Source organism: Gregarina niphandrodes (genome assembly GCF_000223845.1).
Source record: "Gregarina niphandrodes unplaced genomic scaffold scaffold00062, whole genome shotgun sequence".
In the NCBI taxonomy this organism is placed as follows: domain Eukaryota; phylum Apicomplexa; class Conoidasida; order Eugregarinorida; family Gregarinidae; genus Gregarina; species Gregarina niphandrodes.
In genome coordinates this window covers 25593-35359 of record NW_011646048.1, presented here as the reverse complement: position 1 = coordinate 35359, position 9767 = coordinate 25593, and the positions used below count along the sequence as shown (strand labels likewise).

The following is a 9767-nucleotide window of genomic DNA, read 5'->3' as shown; positions in this document are numbered from 1 at the left end:
AGGCGTGTGCGGAACGAACGATTACAAGCTGCACTTACCACACGCATGAGGCGTGTGTGGAGACGAACGATTACCAGCTGCACTTACCACACGCATGAGGCGTGTGTGGAGACGAAACGTTACCAGCTGCACTTACCACACGCATGAGTCGTGTGCGGAGACAACGATTACCAGCTGCACTTACCACACGCATGAGGCGTGTGTGGAGACGAACGATTACCAGCTGCGCTTGCAACTACATGGTGTTATACACCGCCGTATTAGGCCATATTTTGATCGGGTGAAACGTTCATACTTATAGTTCAAATATCATTTACAATGATCTTAATATACGTAACTTGCTACTGGTCGGAGCCTTGCTACTGAACTGATCATCGTTGCTTGCCGAGATTGTGATGTTGGAACAAGTACAAGTCATCGCATTCCGGCGGCCACCCGGGAGTCGGCGCGCAAGAGGGTCCAAGCTCTATACTACTGGCCCGGTTACGTCCAGGACATCGAACAAGACGTCGCATCACTCGACCACGATGGGACCAGTACACGCAGGAGGCGCCAACTGGAGCTTCCTCGTCATCCCGCTATATAATCGTCCCAACGTCGGACGCCATGCAGACCGTCCGGGCCGTAACGGCCCACTCTGCGATAAACACATCCCCGTGCGGGGCAGTGTTCGGCAAACAGGGACCACAGCACAAAGAGTCGGGATCACTAGAGGTAACGGACCCGATATAAAACACTTCCTGGGCATTGCTCCAAGTTCCTTCCGGGGCATCATAACGGTCGTATTTTTGTCACAACTCACGACAGTGCATCTCTTAGGAAACTTTCGACGAGGTCAAGGGAATCATAGCCAAGGCAGTGGCATTAACTATGCCAAGGCGGGGCCGTGGTTTCGTGGTTATGACAGACATCTCTTTATTTAATAATAAGAAATGCGTGGGTTGAAAGGCGAACTAAGTGGTGTGTCGGGAAGTGAGTTGTTGTCGATTTTGTTGGCCTCAGATGGGAGCAAGCCGGAGTTGGACAATTGTGTGGCGCAGGTGGCCGCGATAGAGATAGGCGATAGCAGCGTGATGGCTGTGGCGTTGGCGCCGAGGGATGTGTTTGAGACTGACGGCAAGCCGGCGTCAGTTTCAGGCTTGTTCCACGCCTGCTGGAGCCGGATGATGGTATGGCGACCGGAGGGGGCGAAGAACAACGGGCGCGCTGAGGCGACACTGCTGCGTGGGTTAGTGCGGGACTTTGTGTTTTTGGATCGTCCGCCGGAGGCGATTGCGGCACTGTGCGGCGAGATCTTTGGCGACCAGGAGCACGAGTTGATGGGTCTCATATCCGAGTGCCAGGAGACGGGCGAGAAGGTCACCCACAACGAAATCTACGGCTGCGTCACAAGCCGGCCGATGCATGCTTCCGAATTCCAGGAGATCTCGGCGCTGGTGCCCGAAGACTGGAGACCGGTGCTGGAACGAAGGGCGAACTGGGAATCTCCGGAGTGGCGGGACCTCGAGAACGCGCGCATGGGCCCCGTCCCAAGTCGAGAATGATTTGTTTGCGCTCCTCCGGGCTTTACTTTTTTAAATATGGGATCTGCTACGCCGCTAAGTGGGTGCTTTAGGTCGTGCGTTTACCCGACGCCGCCACGGCGGGTCTTTGCCACGGTGGGGTGACCCATGAAAGAGCCGGAGTCGGAGGCGTCAGAGGACGGAGATCAACAAATGTGGCAGCTGCAAGACGGTTCGACAACACGCAGAGATACGTTAAAGCCCTACTCTGTGTAGTAGAGTTACGCACAAGTACGAATATTGACGGGAGATTCCCTAACGCACAAGCGATAGGACCCGTAGTAGCATGGGCCAGAGAGTGATCGCTAGAATAGATCTCGAGATTTATGCGGCACGGATCAGGCAATTGCACAAGGCAAGATATGTGTACATTTTAGGGAGCCTGAATCCGGCTGATGCGATTTCAAGGAGACGCCGTCTCCCCCTTTAAAACTATTTTTATTCTACTTAGCATATGATTTTCTAAGACTAGAAATCCGGTTGCACTTTGTAATTGAACCTTTGGACGAACCCTTGGCATTGAACCTGCACTATGGGGAGGCGCTCCGTCCTTGCTCCCGTCGAGGTGTACCCGGGTCTATGGTGAAACTACGGAAGAAGTCTGGTGTCGGGCCGAGAGAAAGGTACTACGGACGGATCGAGGGCGCTCGAATGAGCGTGTGACAATATTGCCAGTGCGCGGGGGTCACGTTGTTGATGCAGGCGGACGCGGACAACGGGAGCGGTCAGGCAGACGTCGCAACGAGTGTAGGTCTAACAGTGAGCGCTATTTGGACATAACGATCTCAAAAGAAATCTTTGTCTCTAATAATTACAAACGTAAGGTTAATTACCTGAGCCATTAACAGCGATGCTGAACCCAGGGACAACGACAACAGGGATGCCCCAACCCATCATGGACGAATCACTGGCGACAGCTGCTGGATGGGTTGAAACATTTCATTTTCCAACGAACGCACCAAAGCACTTCCACGCAGTAATGGGAAACATACTAGCTAAACTACGGTTTGCCAACGATATATATCAAGACGATATCTTCATAGCCGCATCTAACCCGAAACAACTGAAAGATCGTTACAACAGAACCAGCTGATCAGCTGCAACTTCCAAGTGAACCAGACTGCTCGGATATACCCTAGACAAACACAAACTATCGATACCAGATACGAAGAACTACTGGAAGCGGATAGAAGAACTACTGAAATCTAACAACCTATCAAAAGAGCTGCTCAGACCCTAGCATATTACTAGCATACAATTTACGATAAGAAAGCTGCTGACCAATAAAGCACTGACAATCTATACTAAAGCACTAACTACCAAAGCGCAAAAGACCTTCTCCGCTTCTTCCGGAGAACCACTATATCTTACTGCATCAATCCCGCTACCGGCGGTTCACAACTATGCAAACTCCAACGAAGACCAAGGGGCTTATATGCTCATAAAGAAATATCTCAGCCAAATCAAAGACTATACTGCTAACACCGACTTACAAGTTTTCACAGACAATGCTCTACTAGCCAAAGCGCTGGCGAGCCAACAACTCATACTACCGAAACCATATACCATTCCCGCAAGATCAAAGTACTACTCGACATGTTGAAGAACACGAAGACAACATACCACTACATTCAAGGGAAATAGCCATCACGGAGAACACACAAGCACCAAGACAGAAAGCACGCCACACGAGCCAAACAATTATATCCAAAAATTTCCGCACACAACGCGGCACCATACAACTCACTCCGCACACAACATACACGCACACAAGTTAGATCTAATCTAGATCTTGATCTTGAAGAAATCCGGGACAAATCAAGAAAAAGACGAATAATCTCGGAGACCACTGTGGGCTTCCGCTACATGTCGAGGTTCTCGCGACCAAAGCCGATGGGCAAGTCCGAACGGAACGAATGGGTTTGGCAGCAAGGCGTGACCCGAAGCCCACAGTCCAGGCAATTTGACCTGCTGGACGTACCCAGAACAGAACTAAGCGCCGACAAAAAGGAACTAAGCGCCGACAAAAAGGAACTAAGCGCCGACAAAAAGGAACTAAGCACCGACAAAAAGGAACTAAGCGCCGACAAGAAGGAACTAAGCGCCGACAAAAAGGAACTAAGCGCCGACAAAAAGGAACTAAGCGCCGACAAAAAGGAACTAAGCACCGACAAAAAGGAACTAAGCGCCGACAAGAAGGGTCAATCGGTGGCGGGAGTCAATCTTTAATTCGAACTTTAAGTTGACCATCTCAAGTTATCATCTCAGCATGTCGCAGTAGTGTTCGTCCATGCTGCCCACCAGCCACCACAGAGGAGGAGTTTGAGCACCCCGAAGTGCAACTTTTTGTCAAACGTGGCCAGGTTCGGGACAGCACTGCGCTGAGTGGGTGCTTCAGGTCCTGCGTGTACCCGACGCCGGGGGAGGTGCCAACATTCCACGACCTGTTATCAACGCGGCCGCATCGACTGAAGAGGCAGCAGACCCGCTACGGGACAGGCAGGAATCACGGTTCCGGATATGTTATGCTATTGCTGCAGGCCATTCTGAGCGCAGCGGCATGACAGATGGGCTAAGGAGTTCCACTTCGAATGGGGCGATAGAACGGTGGTGTAGGCACTTGGATAAGCTTGTTCTGCTCTCGTAGAGAGCACGGCCGGTCTTGGCCAAATGGGGTGACCCACGAAGAAGCCGGAGTCGGAGGTGTCAGAGGACGGAGATCACAGCTAATGTGAGGCGCCACCACCCACCGCAGGGAGGACTGCCCCCACAGCAGTGACAGATGGCTGCCCCCACAGCAGCAGGCTCATCCGCGGCGAGGTGGGTGAAGGCAAGACCGTACCGCAGGGGCTGCAGGTCTGGTTTCAGACTTGTCTAAGGGTGTTTCAGCAAGGGCTTATTGTGGCAGCCGTACCAGCAGTTGTCTACATGTAGCTTGGGGTGGTCTAGTTCGTGCATTAGGTGAAGGACGGTTTTGAGAGTGGTTTGAATGCCTGCAATGGTTGAGATGTTGCGCGGGACGTCGGGTTTTGCGTCCCTTGCTGCGCTTTGGCACACAGCATAGGCGAAGCCGCAGGGGCATTTCTCTAATTTGGTAAAGGTGTTGCGCGTGCAGTTGGAGCAGTAGCCGGAGCAGCCGTGTACGATGGGGAGTAGAGCGAAGTGGGGGGCTGCAGCAGCGGCGACCTTGAAATTGCGTCTGACGGATTGCCGCCCGAGTTCCTTCCAAGACGGCCCGGCATCGCTGGTCATATTCCAGCCAGGTGTCAGAGTCGCGTTGGTGGCGAGTGCCCGGGCAACATGTTCACCCAGACGCTCGAGGTTTGCTCCGGGTGTATCGCAAAATATTCGGCAGACCCTTTTTCCTGGTCGAAGCAGGAAGGCATCCCAAAGACTCTTTGAGTCTCGTCCCTCATAGCCAGCAAAGCCGTAGCATACATCGCGCAATTGACCGTCGCCTACCACGCGACACACCAACCCGCCACGACCACCGAAACAAGTCTCGTTCAACTGCGGCTCGAACCCCACTCGGTCAGGTTCACACTTTTCTTCCAACTGCTCCAACTGCACCGGCAGCAACGACGGGAAAGGAAGCCGAGACATCCACAGACATTCCAACAATGCCGGTGGCGACTTGCTGAACTTCTGCAACACTATTGCAGAGCTCACAAATGCACTGCAGCACACGAACGACAAATAGGACAATTTCATACAGACGTTTAGATAACCCTTCTTTGGGCGCACAGGTGGTGGCGGCGGCGGAGGGAGCCAGCCAGTGTCGCTAAGTTGAGAAGAGGTCTCCGTCTCCGGTGGCTCACAACCCCTTTCTGGCTCCGGGTCATCCGACACCAAGATAGCCACTGACTTGCGCCAGTATTCGGGCACGTGCGGCTCCAGCTCGAACCATACACTCCGTGTCACCGGTTGCGAAGAACACACTTCCAACGCCATCCCGCCCAACGATCGAGCCCGCACGCGCGCCAACGCCTGCTCCCAATCCGCCGGACCGCAGTGCCCAAATGTGTCCCGCCAAATACGCTGTGGCGCACGCGAACTCTTCCAGCATCTGGCCTTAACCGCTTGAAACGTCCGCCACAACCCGTCCCCCAGGAACGCCTCCGTGTGCGGCGCAGGCTTGCCTCCGTGCAACAACGCTCGCAGTTTCACGCAGTCTCGGAACAAATCAAACCCCGCTTCGTCACCTTCTTCGTCGCCAGCACCAGCCTCCGCACTGGTACCCACGCCGCCCCCCTCGTCGCCAGCACCAGCCTCCGCACTGGTACCCACGCCGCCCCCTTCGTCGCCCGCATGAGGCTCTGCACTGGTACCCACACAAACCCTTGCGACACCAGTCGCCACATCTTCACTCGCCACATCTTCCTTCGCCACATCTTCCTTCGCCACATCTTCCTTCGCCTTGTCTTCATTCGCCTTGTCTTCATTCGCCATCAACTGCGCTTTCTCCTCGTCCACCGGCTTGGAACGTTCATTCTCGATCCGGAACACGGTCCCTGCCGGCACAGTCCCTGCTGGCACAGTCCCTGCTGCCAAGGGCGACTGCGGCACCCCGATTCTCCAGAACTTCGAACCCGATGCCAAGCTGTCAAGCACTCGCATCCGGGCCTTCGGCGCCACTGCCAGCAGGGTCATACCATCCACCAATACGCCTTTCCGTCGCACCCCCACTGTCATCAATCGCATGTCCATATCTTCAGTTATCGCCGGCTCGATTCCATCCGGGTTCACCACGTAGGCCAGCCGTTCCGCCAACTCCAAACTCCGCGATCGCACACCGAACACCGATCTCATCCCTCCCAAAAATAAATACCACCCGTCTGCTAGCACAACACTCGTGGGGTCACACAACAGTAACTCCAGCTAGCAAGGGCCGAGTCCCAGCGGGTGCTTGACCACATAAAAAAGTGTGTGTGACACACAACCATCAAGAAGTGTGACAACCGAGACCGAGCCGGGTTAAGAGAATAAAAAGCCCTGGGTGGATGCACTCTCTGTTACGTCACCGGGTGTTCACTTGGGAACACTTCAGGCTTGGGAGAGGGCGTGACATAGCGGGCGTAGGGGTCATGACAGCCATACCAACAGTTGTCAACATGTCGTTTGGGGTGGTCTAGTTCGTGCAGGAGGTGAAGGACGGTCTTGAGAGTGGTTTGAATGCCGGCGGCGGCGGATACGGTGGTCGGGTCTCCGGGTTTTGGATCTGCCGTTTTGCTTTGGCATACAGCGTAGGCGAAGCCGCACGGGCATTCGCGTTTCTCTAATTCAGCAAAGGTGTTGCGCGTGCAGTTGGAGCAGTAACCGCTGCAGCCTTGTACGCGAGGGAGCTGGACAAAGTGGGGCGCCGAGGCCGCTGCGGCCGTCGGGTTGGTTATGATCCTGCCAGGACGGGGCGCGACCACCGTCCAAGGTGTGTTGTGTGCGGAACCGTCGGTCGTAATCCAGCCGGGTATGAGGGTCGCGTTGGTGGCGAGTGTGCGGGCGACATGATCTCCCAGACGCTCGAGGGTTGCCCCGGGCGCGTCACAATAGATACGGCAGCTTCTCGACTGCGGCCCACCGACGAAGGCCTTCAACAGACTTTCTACATCACGTCCCTCATAACCAGCAAAGCGGTAGCACACATCCCGCATTGGGCCGTTACGCATCACTCGACATATCAACCCGCCGGTGCCACCAGAACATGTCGGCGGATTAGCTGTCTGGAACCAGGCATCCCGCAAACACGTTTCTTGCGATCGCCCAGACTGCTCCAGAGAAGGCATCGACAACGACTTCGAGGACTTCAACTCTTGCGCACACGTCCACAAACTTTCCGCCACTACTGGCGGTGGTGGCGGTACCTCTTCATGCCAGAGTCCGAAACTCCGCAAGACCAATCCGAAAAAAACACACGTGCCAAAAGCGACCGACCCAAACAAGGCGACAGACCCGCAGCTTTCCACGCAGCCATCGCGGCATTTCGAACTCGATGGTGCCCGCACTGGTTCTGATGGAACTTCCCAATCCTCCTCCTCCTCGTCCTCGTTCGCCTGAGGCTCCTCGTTCTCCTCCTCCTCCGGTGCCACCCACCTGCTGTCTGGCTCTGGGTCATCACGCACAAACTTGGCCACCGCCTCGCGCCAGTATTCCGGCACTTGCAGCTCCAACTCGAACCACGCACTCCGTGTCACCGGCTTCGAAGAACATACCTCCAGCCCCACCGGACCCCATAGCTTAGCTAAGTTATGTTGATACTCCAGAATGTGCACCCAGTTCCCCAGCACCTGACCCGAGTCTCCAAACACATCCTCCCAAATACGCCGTGCCGCAAGCGAACGCTTCCATGACTCGTCATCAACTGCATTAAATATCTTCCACAACCCGTCCCCCAGGAACGCCTCCGTGTGCGGCGCAGGCTTGCCTCCGTGCAAGAACGCTCGCAGTTTCACGCAGTCTCGAAACAAATCAAACCCCGCTTCGTCGCCCGCCGCACTCACGCCTTCATTGGCCTTGGCTTCATAGGCCTTGTCTTCCTTCGCCTTGTCTTCATTCGCCTTGTCTTCATTCGCCTTGTCTTCATTCGCCATCAACTGCGCTTTCTCCTCGTCCACCGGCTTGGAACGTTCATTCTCGATCCGGAACACGGTCCCTGCCGGCACGGCCCCTGCCGCCATTGGCGACTGCGGCACCCCGACTCTCCAGAACTTCGAACCCGGTGCCAAGCTGTCAAGCACTCGCATCCGGGCCTTCGGTGCCACTGCCAGCAGGGTCATACCATCCACCAATACGCCTTTCCGTCGCACCCCCACTGTCAGCAATCGCATGTCCATATCTTCAGTTATCGCCGACTCGCTTCCATCCGGGTTCACCACGTAGGCCAGCCGCTCCGCCAACTCCAAACTTCGCGATCGCACACCGAACACCGACCTCATCCTTCCCAAAAAAATTAACTCCCTCACCAAAAACGATCAAGTGGTCGTCAATGAAGTCGAGCGAACGAACTTCTAGAGCGAAAGAGATCGACACGCACTCACCGCTTAAAAGCCCACCGCTTAAAAGCCCTCTGCTTTGCTTCTGGAAACAAATCCTTGTTGGGCGCTGTCACGAACCTGCCCGGGCGTAGGTAGCTTGAGAAACTCAACGTCCCCGGCATCAGAATTTTTTTCTTGTTGCGGCCAAACCCATCGCTGACGGCATTCAGTAGCTGTCGCCTCACTGTGTGGAGTGGGCTCAGCATCGGGGATTTGGTCTGTCCGGATCGAGTGATTTTCCCCTTAAAAATTCCTCCCTTTCAAAATCTTTTGTCGGTACCGAGCACAATCTCCCCCGCAGAGTCACTCAACGTGCCCGTGGCGGCTCGACTTCATTGACGACCTGCGGAAACTCATTCCATTAGCATGAGGACGGGAACCATCATGCAAAAGTGCAGGTGAATGGGAATACTGTCGAAGCGCTAATCGATACCGGAGCCAATATAGTACTGATTAAAGAAGCCTTAGCCACAAGACTCCATGGCTCCAGACGCAGTCAGGCAGGCACCATATCAGGCGTAACCGGACACATTACGACCAACGCAAACAGTAGTCACCATCACCCACATGAGTCAGGCCGGAAGCCTTCTGGGTCCCAATGCCTGGAGGACTCCGTCCTTCGCTGACCACACAGATAAATCTACTTGTGCGCTGCACGGTGGTTCCTAGTCAGAACCGACCACCAGAACGGTGCGGTTTAAACGGTGCGTGGTCCATTACAGGTAAGTCACATGATGAAGTGTCCCTTTTGCAAGTACGAATTCTCTCGTTCAGAACTTCGCCCCCGCACTCCACGACGACGACTCCTACAAGACGCGCCGCATCCGGTCGCTATGCACGACCTGCCGATGGCTGCAGCTGGCGCCGAGGTACAGTCCAGTGAGTAATACCGAGGTCCAGTAGCACCCCCACGGCGAACAGGGCGGTGGAACCACGAACCGCAGGAGAGTCGAAAGACACCTAAGTGAACGCCCTCGTGAACGGGGTCGAGGTCGAGATCCAGAAGATCTAGACAGAGGCACAATCGAACGAAGATACTTACACTAGGCTTCCAGTCTTAATACGGCGGCGCCAGGACGCTGAGTTGGGGGTACCAAAGTTTGTGTCAGGCATGAGGTGGGTTAGGCGTGAGGTGGGTTAGGCGTGACTGACTCATTGATCATTCTGGCGCGCTTGG

The 9767-nt window shown here is 54.9% G+C and overlaps 4 protein-coding genes across 4 annotated transcripts; 2 read left to right on the top strand and 2 right to left on the bottom strand.

Annotated features, from left to right (window-relative positions):
* Positions 1-932: 932 nt before the first annotated feature.
* Positions 933-1544, top strand: GNI_175570 (hypothetical protein; the record flags this gene model as incomplete). Its single annotated transcript, XM_011136357.1, has 1 exon — positions 933-1544. One exon carries the CDS (start codon positions 933-935, stop codon positions 1542-1544), a length of 612 nt encoding a protein of 203 aa, XP_011134659.1.
* A 1911-nt stretch (positions 1545-3455) lies between these two features.
* Positions 3456-3791, top strand: GNI_175560 (hypothetical protein; the record flags this gene model as incomplete). The annotated part of the gene is made up of 1 exon (XM_011136356.1): positions 3456-3791. The coding sequence occupies one exon, from the start codon at positions 3456-3458 to the stop codon at positions 3789-3791; it is 336 nt and encodes a 111-aa protein (XP_011134658.1).
* A 645-nt stretch (positions 3792-4436) lies between these two features.
* GNI_175550 (hypothetical protein) lies at positions 4437-6371 on the bottom strand (the record flags this gene model as incomplete). The annotated part of the gene is made up of 1 exon (XM_011136355.1): positions 4437-6371. The coding sequence occupies one exon, from the start codon at positions 6369-6371 to the stop codon at positions 4437-4439; it is 1935 nt and encodes a 644-aa protein (XP_011134657.1).
* A 203-nt stretch (positions 6372-6574) lies between these two features.
* Positions 6575-8491, bottom strand: GNI_175540 (hypothetical protein; the record flags this gene model as incomplete). Its single annotated transcript, XM_011136354.1, has 1 exon — positions 6575-8491. One exon carries the CDS (start codon positions 8489-8491, stop codon positions 6575-6577), a length of 1917 nt encoding a protein of 638 aa, XP_011134656.1.
* Positions 8492-9767: the final 1276 nt, after the last annotated feature.